Raw genomic sequence first — 20562 nt, forward strand, 5'->3', positions numbered from 1 at the left:
ATGGCCGTACTACACCCCGCCTGCTGGGTCTCCAGAGACTGAGGCCAACCCCAGGGTCACACGGTTTATACAATGTGCTTGAGATGACAAATCTATAGCGACGCAGAGCAGATGCAGGCCGCCAGGGGTGCGGCCACACAGGGGACAGAGGGACCCTCGGGGATGGACATGTCCGCTGTGTCAGCTGTGACGCTGGCGAGATGTTTGCAGGATGTCTCCACTGGGGGGCTGGGTGCGTGGGCACGTGGTACTATTCCTCACGGCAACGTGTAAGTCTGCAATTATCTCACGAACTTAATTAAAAGTAAAATTTTATAAAAACAACTAAATGTGCCCCAGCCTTGGAATCCTTGAGGTTCTCGTGTTGGTGGTGGCAGCAGCTGCGGGCTGTTGGTATCAGGCGGCAGCCAGCGGGGGGCAGGGGCACGCAGTTGTGGCGGGCGGGGAGTTGTTACCAATTAACCGGCTCCACTGGTTTTCCTTTAAATCATGAAAAATCACACCTGCAGGGGAGACGGCTTGCGGCTTCCCATCCCCAGTGGAGGTCCCGGGCTGCGGCCAGGAGCAGGTGGTGGGCGTGGCGGGCACCCCGGAGCCGGACCCACCTGTGGATGCTGGTGGGGATGAGCGGCCCACGTGGGGCAACAAGCTCCAGAACCTCCTGGGCTGCGTCGGGTTTGCCGTGGGCCTGGGCAACCTCTGGAGGTCCTGTACCTGTGCCAGACCTACGGGGGAGGTGAGCCGCGCACCCTCATCTGTCCCCACCGCGGCCTCCAGGGTGGTGGGGACCTGCCGCCCCCGGGGGGTTTGTCCCTCTGAGGCCCAGTGGCCTCAGCTTTGCGGTGCTGCACGTTAGCCTGCCCGTCTGGGCTGTGCGGCGGTCAGGGCGCCCAGGCCCCCTTTGCGGGCGCTGCGGCCTTGCTGACAACGCCGCAGACCGCGAGCCCAGGGGTTTGCTCAGGCTCCCAGCACCGAAGCCTGTGGGCTGGAGCTGCAGCGGCTCGGCCTGGGGTGCCTCTCGCTCGGCCTTCTCTTGGTGTCACGCTCGCTCTTGGGGACAGGAGGCCGCAGGCTGGCCGGACCACTGCCTTCGGGGGCGGACGTGGCCCGTTCCGTCCCCAGGTTCAGGGCGGGGGTTTTTCAGGCAGGCTCGTCCTCTTGTGGGCTCTGAGCTGAGGCTCGCTCTGCCCCTGCGAGACCGGCGGTTCCCCAGCGCCTGCAGACCTTCCCGCCTGAGTTGGTCTCTGGTGGGAAATTTGGGGAGCGTCTCTTTCAGGGCCCAGGAGACAGGAAAGGCTGAGCTGGTGACAACTCACGCCACGTCTTCTGGTCGGGCAGGCATCCTTGCCCTTTCAAGGGCGGACAGCCAGCCCTCCTCACGAGACAGGTGGGCAGTGGACGGTGGGCAAGCAGATCCCACGTGAGCACCGCCCGCCGAGCTTCCTGGTCATAAGGACGCTGCGTCTTTATAAAGTCTTTGTTTCCTGATTGTGAGAAGATAGAGGGCATGCAGGAAAGTTTGAAAATGCAGGTACGCCTGTAACAGCTGCCCCAGAGATGCCAGAGCCCCCACGGTGTGGGCTCGGGCGGGCGCCTGGGCCCCGGGTCTCCTGGCCGGCGCCTCTCTGACGGGGGCCCCTCGGGAAGTGCAGAAGCACAGGCGGCAGACCCGACCCGGGGCTCCCGGGGGCCTCTCGGCGCCCTCTGCGTCAGGTCAGGGTCTCGGCCACGCTCCGTACGTCTGACGTCTGCAAACGTTTCACCGCCCACAACCTTACCCGCTGTTCAGGGCTGCCGGGGCCGGGGGCCTGGGAACCCCTTTCCTGCGAGGTCCGTCTCCCCGCGGTCCAGACGGTGAGGCCTTCGGGGCGGCCGTGCCCGCGGCCAGGGCAGCCCGGTCCCCAGCCGTGCCCGGGGCTTTGAAACACTTCCGTTGCCTCTGTTTTCAGACGTGGAAGCTCTCGATCCAACGTCATGAAATACTTAAGTTTCTCACAGTGCGAGAGGCCCTTTTTTGCCTGCCCTGGCCGCCTCTGGTGCCTTCGAAGGTGACAGGGGGGCAACAAGCACACGCTGCCTCACGCTGATTTGCACAGAGTCCCCACCTCAACGTCCTGCCCCGCCTGGAAACGGAAGGTGACGTTGTGGCAGAATTGAGCACAACATCTGGACAGAGATGGCCAGGGATTCTGTCACATAGATGCCACTCTGCAGCGAGCTTTCTTTAAGTCAGAGGACGCTAGAAGCACAGAGGCCCGGCGGTGACTCAGGTCACTGATCGCGGGGCTCTGACACGCGCTGCGGCTCGGGATTCACCCCAGGGAGCCACACAGACGGGGTCCCTCACCAAGAGGCTGCGATTTCTGCGCTGCCCTGTCCCGCCCGGACTTCCGTGTCCCTGGAGGTCTGTGGACCCCGGCACCGAAAGCGGCCCAGAGTTAAGTGGCGCGGGTTTTTAAGGAGCCCTGGTGTCCAGCAGTATCCTCTCGGCTTGCTCGTCCTTCAAACGCCTTTGCCGTCACTCTTCTGTGCGAACCAGAGACACGGACGCACCAGCCCGGGTGTCTGGCGTGGTGTCGACTGTCTAGGTGGGTTTGGGAAGCAGTCCCCCCAGCGACGTGAGTCACCCCTCCACACACGCAAACACACACAGCGTGCCACTCTCCTTTCTGTCCTAGTGTGATTCTCTCCGTAAAGATCTTGGGCAACCCAGGCTCTTGCTGCTGTTCCGACCGGAACCTTCTTTTTCTCCACAGTTTCTTAGTGGATTGGCCTGGTGTGTGCTGTACCCAGCACCCCCGGGCTGGTGGAGGGCGGGGTGAGGGTGGGGCTCTCCGAGATCCGCCAGCGGGCGGCCGTGTACAGCGGGCCCCCCGACGGGGCTGCGTGCCCCACGTCACCAGCACTTCAGTGCCCCCAGCCGTGCACAGCGGGCCCCCCCACGGGGCTGCGTGCCCCGCGTCACCGGTGCTTCGGTGCCCCTTCTCCCTCAGGGCCGTGGCGCCAAATGCGTGAGGTTTTCCCCACACCGACTGGGTCTCCCGTTCTCAGTGGGCACCAACTGGGTGCCCCACGCCCTAACCCCACCCTGACACCGCCTGACCCCACAGGCCAAGGGCTCACCCACAAGATGCCCCCCTCAGATGCCAATCTGGAGTAGCAGGTCCCCAGGTCACCCACAGCTTCTATCCAACTTGGCTACAAATTCAAGGGGTCCCATGACCCTTCCTAAGGCTCAATAATTTGCTAGAATGGCTCCCAGGACTCAGGAAACCACTTAGGTTTACAGGTTTATTATAAAGCATACAACTCAGAACCGCCATATGGAAGAGACGTGAAGGGCGAGGCGCAGGGAGGGGCATGGAGATCCTGCCCTCCCCAGGGGCCACCCTCCTGTGCCTTGAGTGTCACCCACCCAGAAGTCCCGCCAGGCGGGGTTTCTGATGGAACCACTGGCCACTGGCTGGTGATTAACTCGGTCTCCCTGGTGGGCATGGTCGGGGCCTCTGGCCACCAGCTCCATCCTCCGGGAGTTACCTCATTGGCATGAGCCCAGGTAAGGTTAAAGGACTTATCACGGACGGCAGAAGCTGCTTCTCTCTCCCGTCACCCGCGAAATGCTGAGGGTCTTCGGAGCTCTGAGCTAGCTCCGAAATGCATTTCTTTTCGGGTTGAGGACCAAATACGCTTGTCTTACTTCATCCCAGCATCACGGATCTTGTGAACCCTGCGCTGAGGTCCACCCGATGGTGGATCAACTCTCCTCCCTCCTTCAGATCCAGCAGAAATGAACTTACTGTGGGACTCGAGGGAGGTAGGTGCCCACGCCGGACGTGGAGCCCTCTGAGCCCCGCCCCCAGTGCCCCAGCCTGGCTTGTGGTATGAGTTCCTGTCTGCATGGCAGTCCCGCTGGGGATGAAATGCTTCTGACGCACGGAGTGGACGCTGCTCGCCACGTGGTCCCAGAAACGCCTCTGGTTCTCTCCCCCCCCCAGCGTGGCGGCTCAGCCACAGGAGACCCCCCCGCCCTCCCTGCATATTTCCTTTGGGTGGATCCGGTCATGCTGACCTCAGCCGCCCCTAAGGCCCCCACCCGGGCCCCGTCCGGCCGGGGGTTTCCCCTCAGAGCAGGGGGTGGGGGAAGGGGGCCAAGGTCTGCTTAGCCTGGAGGCTACGGCCCTTCCTAGACAGTGGATCGCATACCTAGGGCTCAGCCCCTGCCCGTGTGGCCATTCCATGTCGGTCCTTGCCGCACTGCAGCTGTGCGTGCTGAGGCCTAAGGGTGGCTGGGAGGCCCGCCTGCAGGAGACCCCGCAGGGCAGGATGGAGACGGGGCGGCAAGGGAAGAGGGCCCCTCCACCTGTGCCCTGGGCCCCGGCCCTGGCCCTGTGACCGGCCCCTCCCCCCAGGGGCTCCCTGGGTGACCTGGGTTTTGTCCACACGCTCTAGCTCCAAGTCCCAGCCCACAGATGCCCTCCCGTCCCTGGGGCATCCGGCGCCTCCCCCGAGGCTGAGTCCCTCCAGAATTTAACTTTCTCCTTTAACGCGGCTTTGCCTTTTTGCTGCTACATGGAAGACACCCGTAAGCACCGTTTGCCCCAAGCGCTGGCCCTGGAGTCCTGCCAGAGCCCAACGTGGGTGGAGGGCTCCGTGGCCACCTGCTCCCCCAGGGCCCCAACTCGGCCTCCAAACACCGGACTGTGACACGAAAAGCCAGATGGAGGCTGTGCAGGGGCCTGTGGTGCGTGCAAGTGGCTCTTCGAAGCTGAATGCAAGCTTCCTGCAGACGGTGTGGGGAGGACGCAGCCGGCCGACCCCGTTGGTCAGGGGACCTAAGAGGCTGAGCTGCTCCTTGGGGTCACCTGGACCTGTGCGTGCAGCGGGGGCGGGGGGGGCAGCTGCCGGCGGTCCTGGAGCATCGACGTGCCCCACACGCTGTCCCGAAGCACGCGACTGGCGGGGACCCAGAGGGGAGGGCCCTCAGGTGAGACGCCAGCATCGCCGACTCCGCGCTGGGGAGTTAGTGGTCCTCCCGACAGCGTGGGAGCATCCAGCGGGGAACCGGGGTCTCCCCAGCAGGCCTGGCAGGTCTGTGGGTTCGGGGGGGCCAGGCCCTGCCACCTCGCGGCACCCACTTTGTCCACGGGGGCTCGCGGCGCAGAAGGGCCGCCGCCATCTCTGCCTGCCCTTCCCTCGGGCTCCTGCATCGGCCGGTACGTGCTCCGTCCTGGGGCCTCGGCACCCTCTCCTGCCGCCGCTGGGTCCACCTCCCAGCGTCTGGACTGGGGTGAAGGGTTGGAGAGACAGGTGCCTGCCCCAGCTCAGGGCGAAGCTTGGGAGAGCGTCTGGGGGTCTCCTACTCCGAGGCTCCCCGTGAGCAGACCAGCTCCCCGACTCAGGAGCCCCGGGACCAGGGGTCACAGGGCCTCAGGGAGAACAACGCAGCCTGTCCGTGGATGAAAACCGCCAATAAAGCACCACATGGTGGGGTGACACCAAGTCGTTTAAAACAACGGCAACCCCCTGACACGGGGGTCCCCTATCCTCCCCTCGGGCGGCCACGAGCGCTTCTCCCTCACCCCCCTGTCGTCCTCCGGCCCGAGGCCTGGCCGGGCAGACGGCGCCGCTGGCTGACCGCCGCGTCTTTTCAGGCGCCTTCCTCATCCCCTCCCCCATCGCCTGGCCTTCGAGGGCAGCCCGCTCTTCCCCATCGAGCGCCAGTGGCCAGCGCCTGCACAGGGCCAGCATCGGGGTGTGGACGGCCATCTCGCCCTACCTGGGTGCAGTAGGTACCCACCTCCCTCTGATCCCTGCCCGCAGCTGCTGGGGGCAGCGGGGCGGAGGCGGGGCTGCATTTACGTGTGCCATGCGTGTTTCATGGGTGTTTGATCATCACTCCAGTGCACATCCAGTGGCTTTGAACCTGCAGACACAGGAGGTGCCCTGATGCAAAGATGCAGGGGCCTGGGCAGCGGCATCCCTGTGGAGGACTTGGATGCCGGGTGCGGTGGCAGAGGCGGCGGGCCAGCCCCGGCGCAGCAGCAGGCTGTCCCGTATCGCCCAGCTCACGCGTGCAGAGCTGCCTGTCCCAGGAGCTCACGCACCAGGGGAGACCGGGCAGAGGGCAGGCCCAGCTCCCCGTGTACCCTTGAGGTGGGTGCTGCAGTAAGGGATCCGAGCGTCACCGTCCAGGCCTGGGACACACCTGGTGGCTGCAGGCCATCTGAAAGCCCCACCTGGAAGCAGCCTGAGGCTGGTGGAGAGCCAAACGTGGCCCAGCCCGAGAGCACCGCGTGGCTGGGAAGATGACGGGCTGCCTGCGGGCGGACGCAGCCAGACGCAGGCCAGCGGGCAGACAGCGGGAGCCCTTTGGGGCGATGTAGGGAGCAGAAATGTGGGATGTGCTTGAGGACGGTCTGCAACGGGGGGCCAGGAGGGGGACGCTGACCGTGGCTGGTGCCCGCAGGGCTCGGCGGCTTCATCACGTCTGTCCTGGTCAGCACGCACTGCGACACGGTCCTGGCACGGGTGCTGTGGTGCCTCCCCAACTCCTCCCCACCCGCTGCCCCGGAGCGCCTGCCCGCCGGCCCTCAACCACGCGGGCACCGCGCTCGGGCAAGAAGCCCAGCCTCGGCCGGCACCTTGAGACTGGGTCCTGTCACCCCTGCCGTTGCCTGTTCACTGCGGGACCCAGGGCCCCGGAGGCCCTGTTCCTTCCCTGAGGAGCACCAAGGCCCTCGCAGCTGCTCGTGTGCCGGTGGCGGGAGGGTGGGGGACAGGCTGCTTGTGTCCCTGCACTAAGTCTTTGGTGGAGACCCCAGCCAAGGGCGCTGTCTGGGGAGACCGCCCCGACGTGGGGAACGGTCATGGTGTTCAAGTTTGCTCGTAAAGCTGGGTTGACCTCTTTCCCTTCCTGCCTCTGGCTGAGAGAAACCTGTACTTGGCACGCGCTGGACAAGGCTGGCCCTGGGTGCTCAGACCAAGGGTCGGGCCTGGGAGGCTCCCCATGTCGGTCACAGAGGCCACTGGCAGTCAGCCTCCCTGCCCCTCGCTCAGGGTGGCAGTGGTCCTGCCCGGTGTGCCCAGGTCGTCTGCAGTCTATGGCCAGCCCATGACTGCACGGGCTGGTTCCGGGCTTTGTGCAGGAATGCCGGGACAGCGGCGCTGTGAGCTACTTCTGGTACCGGCAGACACTGAACACCACGGCTGACATCAACGACGGTGGCTCTGTCCGGTGGCGGCTGCTGGTCTGCTTGATGGCCTCCTGGGCCACTGTGTACCTGTGTGTCATCAGAGGCATTGAGCCCACTGGGAAGGTGAGAGCCCACAGGCCAGACCCCGCTCCCCAGCTCCCGCCAGCCCCAGAGGACCCCTCCCCACTTCCGTCATTGCTGGCCTCTGGGGTTCAGAGGCTCGGCAAGGAGGGGCGCAACACCAGCACTGTCACGTGTCCCCGGAGAACTGATGCCTTTGTCACCACGAGGTGAAGCTCCTCCGCCTGGCGAGAGTCAGCTCCAAGTCCACTGTGATACTGGAGGGGCTGTTCCAGCCATCTGTGACTAAATTAACACAGTGCACTTTTCCCATTTTTTTCTTTTCACCTCTTTGGGCCTTTTTGTTTGAGGTGTGATTCTTGTAGACAGCATATAGTTAGGTCTTGCTTTTTTATCCAGTCTGACAATCCCTGCCTTTTTTATCTGGGGTGCTTAGACCATTTACATATAATGTGCTTATTGATCTGGTTTGGTTTAGTTTGTCATCTTGTACTTCTTTTCTGCTTGTCCCCTCTGTTCTTTGTTCCTGTTTCACTCTTTTGCTGAGTATTTTTTGATCCCACTCTATGTGCTTTGCTTATTAGTAGCAGCTTGGGGATTGAATTAGGGGTTGTAGCATCATGGTCTGTCTCCAAGCAACGCTGTACCACTGTACAGAGGAAGCTCTCAGCACCACCCTCCCTCCCCACAGTGTCCACACTGTTGTCATACATTGGACTTGCAATGTGCTATAAACAGCAAGTGCATTCTCAGCATTTTTTTTTTTTTGGCTGCACGGCACAGCTTGTGGGATCTTAGTTCCCTGACCAAAGTGCCAAGTCTAACCACTAGACTGCCAGGAAACCCCTGCATTCTCAGCATTTTTGTTTCAAACAGTGGATTATCTTTTAAAGAGACTTAGACAATGAGAAAAAACATATTGATAGTTACCTGGTCTCCATGCAGTAAGGATCAGGGAAGCCTGAGCCTAAGCCCCCAAGCCTGCCTTTCAAATTGCACCTAGCACAGGGCTTCCCACCCTCTCTTCCTTCTGGGCTTGGATAAGTCCAATATTTTATATGTCTGTCCTTTCAATGACTGTGACGATATCCCATGCATTCCTACCAGGCCTCCCGATCCGTGGTGATGGAGGTTTGCAGGTCCGAGTGTGCATGTGTGCCTGTGCTTTTTCTCGGTTACCACGTGAGGGTGATGATTACTCTCACGTGAGGGGCTCCCAGCTTGAGGGGACTGGAATTTTGGAAGCAGCCATCAGTCGCAACAAGCCAGCCAGAAATCCCGAATAATCCTGCCATGAAAGTCCCTGAAGATGCACTGGGTAGTTCCCCAGTGTCTGCATTGGGGTCTGGGGGTCAGGAGGGAAGGGCGTCCACTTGCAGGTTTATTTTTCGCAGACGCCGTGTGTGCAGACCCCTCCCCAGCCCTGAAAGAATTGGGGGCTGGTCCTTCTGCGGGAGAAGGTGTGGGCAGGTGTGTGGCCCCTGAGAAGCGGCCGGCTGGGGGCCTCAGGGTGGAAGGAAGAGGGTCCTGTGGATGAGGGGGAGTCCGCCCGCCCCGGGGAGGCCATCGCCCTCCTCAGCGGCGTCCACGTATGGGCTTCAGGGGGAGCCCCGAACGCCGCAAGCTTGACCGGAGCTCACGCCCCCCCACCCCCACCCGGACCCCACGGGGGTCGTGGCAGTGCACCCAAGCGTCTCGGTACGCCCACCGCTCTCCAGGGTTCACGCGGAACAGACACGCTGGGAAGACTAACAACCAGCCTTTTTCAGGCAACTCATTTCATGGCCTCGTTCCCTCACCTCCTCCTCGCGGTTTTCCTCACCAGGGGACTCACCCTGCCCAGGGCGACCGAAGGACTGACCCACCTATTCATGCCCGACGTGAGCGGGTCCCGAATCCGAGCCCCCTGGGGCCCGGGCTCAGGAAGCACACGAGCTGGGGCCCCTGCCCAGCCCAGCTCGTCCCAACCCCCGGCTGTGGGAGCAGAGACGTGGCCCCAAGGAGGGGCGGCCTGGGGTCTCAGGGGTCAGGCTCGGAGGGGAGAGAGCAGGACGAAGACTCGGTCTGGAACGTGGGGGCCGCTGTGAAATGGGGGTTCGGGGGAGGCCGGCTGGGGTCCCAGGCCCCACACCTCTGAGGCCCTCGTCCAGCAGCGCAACCCCTCCAGGCGAGGAGCCACTGGGCCATTCCACAGTCTCCGGGACCCCAGCACCGCCGGGACCCCAGGGGCTGCAGGGCTCGTCCCGCAGCCTCCCAGGCAGAGCCCTGCCCGGGGGAGGGACGGGCCCCTGGTATGCAGGCAGGCGGAGGTTTGCCCGGTCTGGCAGCAGAAACATCAGGCACCGTGTGCACGGGGGCCTCACCCGGCCCTCAAGTCCTCAGAACCCCGGGCCTGAGGGGAAACAGAACAAGCACCCTGAGCCCGAGCTGCTCAGCCCTGACTCCCAGCCCGAGGGGGCTGTGCCCCAAGCGCTCAGGGCCGCACGTCTCGTGTGGGTGGGACCCGGGGGGCCATTACACGTCACGAGCAGGCAGCCTGAGTTGGCCACGTCAACTGCTCCTCGCGTGCGGTCCCAAACTTTACTTGGGGCCTGAGCAGGTGGCACTGCTCGTGGGAGTGGTCCCAGGGACGCTGCGAACATTCCAGAACGGGAGGCACTGGGCCACTGGCAGCTTGTCTGCTGATCTCGGGCCCCTATGTCCTTGCAGATGCAGCTCCTGCAGAGCCCCCGGGTGTGGCTGGATGCAGCCACCCAGGTATTCTTTTCTCTGTCCCTGGCCTTCAGAGGACACATCGCTTTTGCAAGTCACAACCCGCCCAGGTAGGGCCGGGCCGGGGGCAGGGAGCCAGGCTTCAGAGAGACACACCAAGCACTTCTTTGCCGTGACCTCCTGCCGGGGATGGAGGGTGATCTGGTGTGAGCTTCTGATAAGAACAGACTGTCAAGATCTGGCAATTACTGAGTCATCCCCCAGGGGCCGGGAGGTTGGGGCCCTCTGGGGCAGCTTCCAGCAAGTTCCGGAGCGGCTGCAGGAAGAGAACCTGGGTCATCAAACCCCGGAAAAAGGCCATAACCGGGGGCCGCCTGTGTGTGACGCATGGGGCCATAAAAGCAGAAATACCGCCTGTGTCCACCTCCTGGTCACTTAGAATAGACACCAGGCCTGCGCCTCTTTATGAGACGGACTGGCCGTGGGTCCAGGCGCGACCGCGAGCCGTAAGCCACACAGTGCCAGCGGTGATGCGCTTAAACCTACCTCCGGGTGGTTGTCCGTGGGGACAGGCGGGGGGGGCAGGAGAGGGGCTGGGGACCACTGGGTGAGTGTGAGCCGGGCCCCGGGAGGGTGTCGGCGGGGAGGGGTCTGAGATGTCCTCAGAGCACGGGAGCGCACCGTGTTCCAGGTCGAGCACAGGCAGGCCCCCGGGGGCCCTGACGACAGGCGCGTCTGCCCAGGAACAACAGTAAGAGGGACGCGGTGACCATCGCCCTGGTCAACGGCATGACCTCCCTCCGTGCGTCCATCACTGTCTTCTCTGTCCTGGGGTTCCAGGCGGCCAGCGACCACGGGCGCTGCCGGGACGAGGGAGCACGGTGCCCTCGGGCTCTGGGGCGAGGCGGCCCCGAGCTCGGCCCCCTCGTGGGGATCCCCCGGATGACCTTCTGTTTCCCCAGAGCAGTGGGGTGGGGGGTCCAGCCAGAGCCTGGGATGTGACCTGACCCGGAAGCAGGGTCCTTGCAGAGATGACTGGTTACGGTGAGGCTGTCCTGGACAGGGTGGGTCCCCAATCCCATGGCTGGTGTCCTGATAAGAGACAGAAGGGGGACACACAGACACGGAGGAGAAGGCCGGGTGACCACAGAGGCAGAGGCTGGAGGGACGTGGCCACAAGCCCGGGGACACCTGGGCCCCAGGGGCTAGAAGAGGCAGGAAGGACCCTCTCCTGTAGCCTCCGGAGGGAGCGTGGTCCTGCCCACACCTTGATCTTGGACGGCTGGCTGCAGAGCTGGGAAAGGATGAATCCCCGTTATTTTAAGACCCCCCCAGGCTGAGGTCATTTGTCACAACAGCCCCGGGAGCTGATGCCGTTAGGATGCCCCCACCGTGAAGTTACCATGTTAGACGGACGGCCTGGTGGCCTTCAGACATGGTTTCCCGGTTAGAGCCCATCAGAGCTGCACAAGCCTGCCCTCTGGGTGCTGCTAAATGTCCCCGCGGCCCCGGACGGCCAGCGGAATGATGGCCATGTCAGCAGAGCGTGGGGGGATGCCTGTCCTGACCCTGCTCGGCTGTGTTGGGGGAAGAAGGGCAGCCGCCAGGCGCTCCGGGCACTGCTGAGCAAGTGCGCCTCTTGGAATGTTCCGGAGAGGCTGCAGTGGCCACGCCCGAGCGGTGAGCAGCATCACCCCCGCGGGACAGCAGCTCTTCCAGCCGCTCCACCGAGACGCCCGGCGAACAAAATTGTTGACCCATCACCACTGGGCTCCTGCCCACGGCCGTGCCTCAGGCGGCATCCCCGTCTTCTTGCTGCATCTGGGACACTGGACAGCACTTAAACAGCAAAATCACCGACAAAAAGGACAAAAATGTTAATAGAAATGTTTCAGACATTACACGAAATTTCTAAAAATCTTATATGTTCTGGTATAATGTTATAAGTCATAATTCTAGCTATCACTTTAAAATGTATATCTCAGAAATAACTAAATTTCCTTGAACTTTCATCAAATCTTTAACCGTGGTCATTTTAAAGTCTTTTGTCAGTTACAGACAGTTCTGGGTGTACTCTGATGCTTTTGCAAAAATGTTCCTACAAAAGGGTTTCCTCTTCAAGAAATTCATGGAAAAGACTCTGACAAGTACAGGTTTCTGGTAACTGACTATACCGCTGAACTGAATGAATAAACATTTTCAGAACTCTAATGAAAAACTGATGAACTCATAAAAGTGCTAACAAAAGATCAAGATGAAAAAAAAATTAATTACATGGAACTGAGTGAACTGATGAGATTGATTATAATTTTTGTGACTTTCTGTTTGAATTAAAAAAAAAATCCCGCAAGGACTCAGAGGCAAAAAATATACAAATCAATTTTCACTGCAAAGTAAAGGAGCTGTTATAGTGGAGGATTACTGGACTGAATGTCAATATTATGACATAGTATGAGTGTGTTTCGTGCTTGGTAATTGCAATCATTGTTGCTTTTGTTGTGGTCATCCATTTACAATGGTTGGTGTCAGTCTATTTATCTCTTGTAAAAATAAAATACAGTGTGTGTGTGTAAAAAAAAAAAAAACCACAAAAATGCGAAAACCGCGGCCGCAACCAGCCTGGGAGAGGCTTGTCTACAGCTCTGGGGATGAGAGGGCACAGCGTCCCGGGGGCCTGGCGGGAACGGGCGCGTTGGCCACTCTGGACACGTCCGCAAATGCCCTCGGGATGGTGTGGGGACTGGATGCAAGGTGACAAGTTCCTTCTAGCGAGCAGGAGAGTTCGCAAACGTGGAAGCCCCGCGGAGTCTGAGCCTCGAGGCCTGAGACAGACGTGGAGGCACAAGGAGAGCTGCCCCCCGAGCCCCGCCACGGCAGCTCTAGGAGCGCCACCCCCAGGGCAATCGGGCCCTCGAGTCGGGGAGGCAGGGAGCCGCAGGCCCATTTGTACCCGGGCCCCGAGGCTGCAGCCTCTGTCCCCCGTGTGTGCACGAGGCCGGGCCTCCCCGTCCCCGCCGCTAGGGCACCTGCTCACCCCACCTGCCACCCCGCCTCACCAACGCCTTCCATCTCCCCGACCGGAGCACCTCCAGGGAGGACTACGCGCTGCCCTCGCGCACCTGGACGCCACGCAGCCCGAGCGGGTGGCGGGCTCCCCCTGGAGGCCTGCTGCCTGGAGGACTTCCTGGATAAGGTACCCCAGGGGCTGTGGCCGGGCTGCAGGTGGCTGCAGGCGTTGAGCCGGGGTCAGCAGTGAAGGGCTCGGGGCTGACCCTGTGCCCCGCTTCTCTGAGCTCCTAGAAAACCCCACGGCCTAAACGCAGCCGGTCCGACGGGCCCTGCCCAGCAGGCGGGGATCCAGGCTGACCCGAGAGCGGGCGTTGCGGGTGCCCAGAGCCCGGGGAGAGGGGCCTGAGCGTGGCCACAGAGCCAGGCTGTGGCTGGAGGAGACACGCACGGGGCCAGCTGATGCGGGGACAGGGACAGCAGGCCGGGGGCAGTCAGGGGACAGGTCCCCAGGGCAGCGGTCGGATGGGCTCCTGAGCCCAAGGCCCCCAGCCCCCACGGCACCTGCTGCAGGGGGTTTAGGGGCACAGGTCCCCCCCCTTCAGAGGTGCGCCTGCAGTTTGTTATAACACAGCCAGCCCGGACAGGGCTGCCGCAGCCTGACTCAGGAGGGTGTTGGTACACACGCGTGTTCCCGCGTGGGCGTGTTGGCGCACACGCGTGCCCCGGCGTGGATGTGGGGGCCCACCGTGCGCTGCATTGCAGAGTGCCTCGGGCACAGGCCTGGCCTTCATTGTCTTCACGGAGGCCGTCCTCCACATGCCGGGGGCCCCCGTCGGGGCCGTGCTCTTCTTCGGGATGCTGTTCAGCCCGGGCCCGACATCCGTGTTCGGGAACGTGGAAAGCGTCATCACACCACGCCTGGACTCGGTGGGTCCCCAAGGAGGCCCTGACTGGTGAGTGGACAGCCAGGCCTCCCTGCAGGGCCCGTCCTCACTGCCCTCCTGCCTCTACCCTCCGTCCACTCTGCCCGGTGTCCAGACGCCCCTCCTCCACAAGGCTCGAGGGCCCTGACCCCGCGGCTCTGGCTCAGTGCCTCAAGGGCCATCACAGGGGAGCCGAGGGTCAGGGGGGGCGGCGGCAGGGGACTCCGTCCCACACTGCCCACGGAGGCCACCCCAGCCGAGCGCGTCCTCCAGGTCCGTAGGTGCAGGGGGACACGATAGGGGGGTGGACAAGGGGAGACGCCTGAACATGGGGGTTGTGTCCAGGGCTGGCCTGCCTGCTCTGCTTCCTCTCGGCCACCTGCTTCACGCTGCGGTTGGGGAACGACTGGCTCGAGACTTTTGACCGCTACGTCGCTTCCCTGGACCTGACCCTCTTCGCGTTCTCCGAGGTGGTTGGTGTCATTTATGTTTATGGGAGGAAACGGTGAGTCAGCTTCCAGGGGTCCTGCCCCTCTGCTCCAAGCGTCCCCAAGTACACACGTGTGGGCATCGGGCAGCCGGTCTCCTGGACAGATGCAGGATGACACGGACCATCTGAGTTCCGCCCCAAACAAACCCGTCCACAGATGCACCCCTGGGACCCACCCGCTGGGCTATGGGGACGCCAGTGACAAAACGACCAGTCCCCAGCCACGCGGGGGGACTCCTAAAGTCCAAGGACAGGTGGACACTAGGGCACCGGGAGGCCCCGCCAGGGCTCCAAGCCCCACCCTCCTGGAGGCCTCTGGTCCTGCCCACCCACACCTGGCCCGGGCCTGCGGCCCACCTGTCACTCACACCTGCACTCACATCTGTCACTCTCAGGGCCACTCACGCCTGGACTCACACCTGTCACCCTGACCGTAGCCCTGCCCAGATGACCCTGGAGGTTGTGCCCCCTGACCTTGTATTCTAAGAGATCCTGAGAGGCCCCAAATGCCAGGGCCTCCATGCTGCTCTGTGGGCACTGGGACAGCGGGCTTGTCCCCGGAGGCATGCTGCCCCCTCGGGAGACGGGAGTAAGAGGCAGTGGTCCATGGTGACGAGGGGGGCACAGTGAGCCCCAGGGCTCAACGGGCTGTGGGTCTCAGAAGCGGACCCTCAGGAGCCGTGAGGAGCGGCCTGGGGCGGGGGGGACAGGAAGGGGAGGGGCCCCAGGAGGGTCGGCTCCTGGGTGGCTGATGCCTTCTCCCGGGTCTGCGGTGGCTGCCGCACATCCTGGGCCTCTGTCCCCATCCCGGGCGCCCGGGTCAGGCGCCGCCTCGCCTCCCCCAGCGGGCCAGCGGAGGGTTCTCTACCCCTCAGAGCCGGGGATCCCCGCCCCCAGGGCCAAATCCACAGGTCCTGCTGCGCCCTGGGCCAGGCTGACCTGCCCCTCTGGCCTTCCCCACACATTGACCTCGGGGTTGAGTCCTCATCAGGACCCCAGAAGTTTGCCTGGTCCGGGGGCCACTCAGGAAGATGTGGGGCAAAGGTCAGAGTGGAGGTGGGGCAGCCCCATGGGCCACACCTTTGTGGCAGGACAAAGGCTACTGGTCGAGCGGCTGGGGGATCTGAGCCCATGGCAGATCTGAGTGTCTCCGTGGCAGGTTCTGTGACGACATAGCGTGGATGACCGGGAGGCGGCCCGGCCTCTACTGGCAGGTGACCTGGAAGGTTGTCAGCCCCCTGCTGCTGCTGACCATCTTTGTGGCCTACGTTGCCCTCCTGGCCAGCTCACCCCGGGCGACAAGGCCTGGAACCCCCAATACGTAGGTCTTTGGGTGGGGGGGGCGGGAGCACTGGGGCCACCTCAGACCCGGCCTGGCCCTTCCCTGGTGCCTTCCAGGGCCCGGAAGACCCTCACAGTGGACATTTGTGCCCGAAGGGCCACGTGGGCTGCTTTTGCTCTGAGACCCCAGATCCCCAGATCCCCGATGTCCCCTGGGGCAACGGTGCCGATTCCAGCAGACCCGGTGACCTTGGGCAAGGGCCTCAGTCAGTGGCGGGAGGACAGGAGCAGTTTCCAGACTCCGGTGACTTCACAGGTCCCTGAAGCCCCTCCCACAGGGACGTGGCTTCAAGCCACACTTCCCAAGTGCCGTGCGGATGGGCTCTGCAAATGCCCAGCCGGGTCCCAGACTAGAAACCGCCCCCGAGCTGGTCAGAGCGTGGGCGCGTGGCCCCGACTCGAGCCAGCTCTTGGCCCCAGGCTGTGCTCTGAGCCGCGCGGGCCCCGCCAACCTGCCGGCTGTCTGGAGGCTCAGAGCTGCCCCTTGCCTGGAGCGCTGAAGCAGCTGCTTCCAAACCCTCCCCGGACAGGAGCTGCCCCAGAGGACCAGGCAGGCACAGGAGGGATGGCGTCATCTTTCTCCAAGAGCTTTCCGTGACTGTTGTCCTGTTAGGTTCGCCACAGTGCCTCAGCTCGGGTGGGTGGCGCTGCCCCCCTTACGGAGGGAGCATAGGCTCTGACGACGCCCAGCGGATCAGGCCAAGGCAGCCCCGAGACCCTGCAGCCCCAGGGGTGTCCGGAGTGGCTCTCGCAGAACCTGACGCCCCAGATCCCAGGCCCATGTCTCAGAGCCAAAACCCTACGAGAGGCTCAGCCAAGTCCCGGAGCTTCAGCTGCCTGGGTCCCCACTGCCCCGGGGAGCGGTCCCTGGCCGTGTGCCTTTTCCATCCACCCACCCTGGGTGCTTTGTCTCGGGAAGAGATGGGGCGAAGCTGCCCCACACAACTCACGGCCCCTGTGGCCGAGCAGCCGCCTTGCTCCGTCCAGGAGTGGAGGTGGGGGGGACCTGTCTCCTGCCCCACACAACTCACGGCCCCTGTGGCCGAGCAGCCGCCTTGCTCCGTCCAGGAGTGGAGGTGGGGGGGACCTGTCTCCTGCCCCAAATGGGGGACAGCCCACCGTCCGCCTCCTGGGCCCTGCGGCGGGTGGCCATGCACTGTGCCCGGCGATTCCATGGGCAAAACAACAGGGGTCCCGACAGCCAGGCCAGCGGTAGGGGGGCATCTGGGAAGGCCCAGCCACACCCCACAGCCGAGGGGTCTCGTGCCACGCGAGTTTGGGAATCTGCAGGCAGGGCCGGTCTCCAAGGAAGAGCAGACTGCGTTCTCTGCCATGAGGCCCCGCCCCATAGAAGCCCCTTTCTTTACCTAGAGCCCTGGGGTCATGGGGAGGGTCTGGTGTGGCTGCATGTGATGGGGAATCTCGGGGGAGTGGGTCCGTCTCGACCGATGCTCGGGCCGCCCAGTGCAGAGGATCGTCACAGAAGCATGGCCCATCCCGCTCTCAAAGGCCAGGGAGCTGCGGCGAGAAAGCCAGCGGGGAGGCCGGCTCTTCCCAGGCTTGGCTCAGAAGCACTGCCTCTTATTCTTTTGAGACTTTCTCAGTCAAATGTGTCAGGAAAGAACAAAAAGGTCGATTATCACGCAGGTTTCGACTGTCTCCAGGGGAAGGCCATCCTCACTCACGCCCGGTCCTTCCTTCAGCCAAGACCTGCCCATTCTTGAGCCCACTCACCTCCACCCGCCCTCCTCTGCTCTGGCCCTCCTCCGACAGCCATAGGTCAGCTCTAAGGCGCTGGGCACTTGGATACGCGGGCTTGCTTCCAACCCCAGCCCCACGGCCTCACTCAAGGAGACCATGTGTGTCCTTGGTGTCCTGCTGGGAACACTTCCCGCTAAGCTCCAGTCCCAGGCCGGGCAAACGCTGTCCGTGGTGCTGAACCATCCCCAGCTGACAAGTACCACGGTGAGGCCAGGCATGCGTGAGGGGGCCCTCCTGGCCCTCGGCAGCCCAGACCCCAGTAAACAGAAGCACGTGCACTACTGCCCACCTAAGAGGAGCTGAGTATTAAAGCGGGGTTAACCCAAGAGTGCCCCCAAAGTGAGTCCTAAGCCGCATGGGGAGGCCGGGGCCCGCACCTTGCCCATTCTGTGTCACACTCCGTGACTCGTGGCCCCTTCCTCCATCAAAAAGCCAACACAGCCGTGAGTCTTCTTCAGCCTCCCTCCTCCACGTTCAGGGACGCTGGGCTTCCAGTGGGTCCGCCCAGGGCATTCGGGATCACGTCCCGCCTTCAGGTTAGCTGATTAGTTACAAACTCCACCTGCACCGGTAATGCCCCTTTGCCACGTCAGGTGATGTGGATTCTGGGGTTAGGATGTGGTGTCTTTGGGGGTCATTATCCTCCCACCAGCGCCTGGGGGACGCTGAGCTGCCAGGTCTGGGAAGCCCTTTGCTCTCCAGCGACCTTCACAGGTGAGCGTCCCATGGCTGGGCGCCAGCACACACCAGGGTCATGGCGGTGAGGGGAGCAGAGCCGTGGGGCTGAGGGCCCCCGGGCATCGTCTGTGCCCTGCTTTCACTCCTGCCCCTCATGCCTTTCTCACCTTGGCTCCTCTGGCTGCGCACACATCTGGGGGCACGTGAGTCAGAGGCTCCTTCACCTGCAGTTCAGACCTAGGGAAGCCCAAGAAACTAGATGTTTTTTCTTTGCTTCTCAGAATTCTATTATTTTCATGTTTCACCCTGAGGAGACTTGGCAGTCTGCATGGTGATTTTAAAAAATAGATAAATCAGAGTGAGGTCTTACTCAGTGGAGCCTGACCAGAGCACATGCCCTTTCCAAGGGTTTTACACTTTAGTAAAAATACAAGTGACTTTGAGTAAAATTGGGACAAAATGCATTTAGTAGACAAACAAGGTTCTAGAGGCATGTAGAAATCAGAAAACTGAGCAATGACTGGCCTGTTTCTGGAAATGCCAGAAACAGGCCCAGGGGTTGCTGGGAGCCTGCGGTGGCCGGTGGCGGGTCAGTGGGGTGCAGCTGTGGGGGCCAGGTCACCTCCCCCTGCGTGGAGCGCCCTCCGCCTTGGGCAGCAGGTCAGTCCTTCCCAGCAGGGGCACCGCCAGGCCGGCAGCAGGCGGGTGGGGTCAGTCCCGCACTGATTATTTATGATGCACTTGTGGACTTGGGTCCATCATAAACGCTCGGTCACTCGGACGCTGCAGCAGTGGCAGTAAACAGGCAACAGCCATAAACCCCGGCAGGCGCCCTGCACTCACGCTCAGCTGATCTGGGCTGCGTTAGCACCGACCCTGTCCAAGGTACACCTGACGGCACCTGCCACATCATGCGGCCTCAGCAGGGACATCCCGGAGGGAAGCCTTGGGAACTGCTCAAGGTCATCGAAATGCCGCTTTCCAGCCTCCGTGCCGCCCCCGGGCACAGGGCAGATAGCCGACCCCCAGGTCACCCCCTGAGCTGCCCCTCCTGTTCTGTGTGCCCCGCAGGGCTCTGAAGGGCACAGCCTCAGTGCAGACAAAGCAGGGCAGGCCCGGGCGATGGCTTCTCCGGGTGGAGGCGCCCCACAGGGACCTGAGCCGGGCTGGACGCGGAGGCGGGGACTCTGACGGGCTGCTGCGAGGAGGGCCTGCTCTCACACAAGCCCCCCGGCACCTCAGTCCCTCTTGGTGTCGGCTGAGCCGTGTCCCTGTAACCTCGCCCTTACCCACCTCCTGAGCCCTGACCCTGACGCCGGACCCAGCCAGTCTCTGTCGGCTCCATCCCGGGGGATCACTGCATGGAAGACAGCCTCCAACTTCCCTGCCCCCCAGCACCACCAATACCACCTGGAAATAGTTTGATTCACATTCCCAGACCTGCTGGGCCGGAAACGTGTGTGCGTGTGGGGGTGACACGTGTGTGGTCCACCCGCCAGGGGACCAGGGGTGGCATCTGTGTGGTCCACCCCCCCAGGGGACCAGGGGTGGCATCTGTGTGGTTCAACCCCCCACCAGGGAGCCCAGGTTGCAATCTGCCCCTCGCTGCTGAGCCCCCCGGCTCCCTGGACAAGCTCTCTGGGGCACCTGGCCATGGCCCGGTCAGGGGCTGACCACTGTTCTCCCTGGGTCCTCCACACGGCCCCCCGAAGCACGATCCTTGACCTTGAGCAGAGTCCCATATGCCCCGGCAGTGCAGGGAGGCCCCTGTGCATGAGGAAGACTCCCGTAGAGATCTTACCCTCGGGGACCCAAGCAGCTCCCCTCTGAAGAGCCCCCCATTTCTGGGAGGCCCTGTTGCCAGGCCTATCCTGCTCCCCCCCAGGCGCTGTGCCTGAGTGCAGCTAAGTGGATGTGACAGCATGTGACCAAAGGAGCCCCACAGCGGTCAGCACACAGGTCACCCAGATGACAGAGGGGGGCAGACGAGGTGGACAGCCAGAGACTGCCTGCCTGAGCATGTCCACCTGCCCAGATCCAGCACACGGGGACAGGAGGTGAGGAGACAAGTGCCCTGGGGGAGAGATGGGGCCGGACTCGGACCCCCGTGTGCACGGCCCTTGCTGCCCACTCCACAGAGCCCTCTGGAAAGAGGAGAATCCCATGGTCCACTGAGAAGATAACGGGCAGAGGAGAAACATGCTCAGGAGGAATCCTGACGTCCTCAGAACTTTCCTGTCTATCCTCTCCCACGTGTCCACGGAGCTTGGCCAGAGCTGGCTGCAGGCAGCGGTGGGTGCTGGGCCGGGTCCCGTGGGGGCGCCCTCGCTGAGCCACCCGCCCCTCCCTCCACATCCCCACCCCAGGAACCCTG

The 20562-nt window shown here is 62.9% G+C and overlaps 1 protein-coding gene across 1 annotated transcript; it reads left to right on the plus strand.

The window, feature by feature from the left end:
- The first annotated feature begins 162 nt into the window (after nt 1-162).
- LOC103011305 (sodium-dependent neutral amino acid transporter B(0)AT3) lies at nt 163-17813 on the plus strand. The gene is given in 23 exon segments (XM_057539725.1): nt 163-232; nt 540-707; nt 710-736; nt 5652-5675; nt 5678-5714; nt 5716-5789; nt 6467-6551; nt 6553-6599; nt 7132-7316; nt 9044-9154; nt 9984-10096; nt 10730-10867; nt 13034-13086; nt 13089-13133; nt 13136-13179; nt 13758-13918; nt 13920-13948; nt 14264-14423; nt 15568-15695; nt 15698-15729; nt 15846-15993; nt 16363-16744; nt 17582-17813. Coding segments are annotated over 23 exon segments (2493 nt in total).
- Nucleotides 17814-20562: the final 2749 nt, after the last annotated feature.

This window comes from Balaenoptera acutorostrata, chromosome 2 (genome assembly GCF_949987535.1).
Source record: "Balaenoptera acutorostrata chromosome 2, mBalAcu1.1, whole genome shotgun sequence".
NCBI lineage: Eukaryota > Metazoa > Chordata > Mammalia > Artiodactyla > Balaenopteridae > Balaenoptera > Balaenoptera acutorostrata.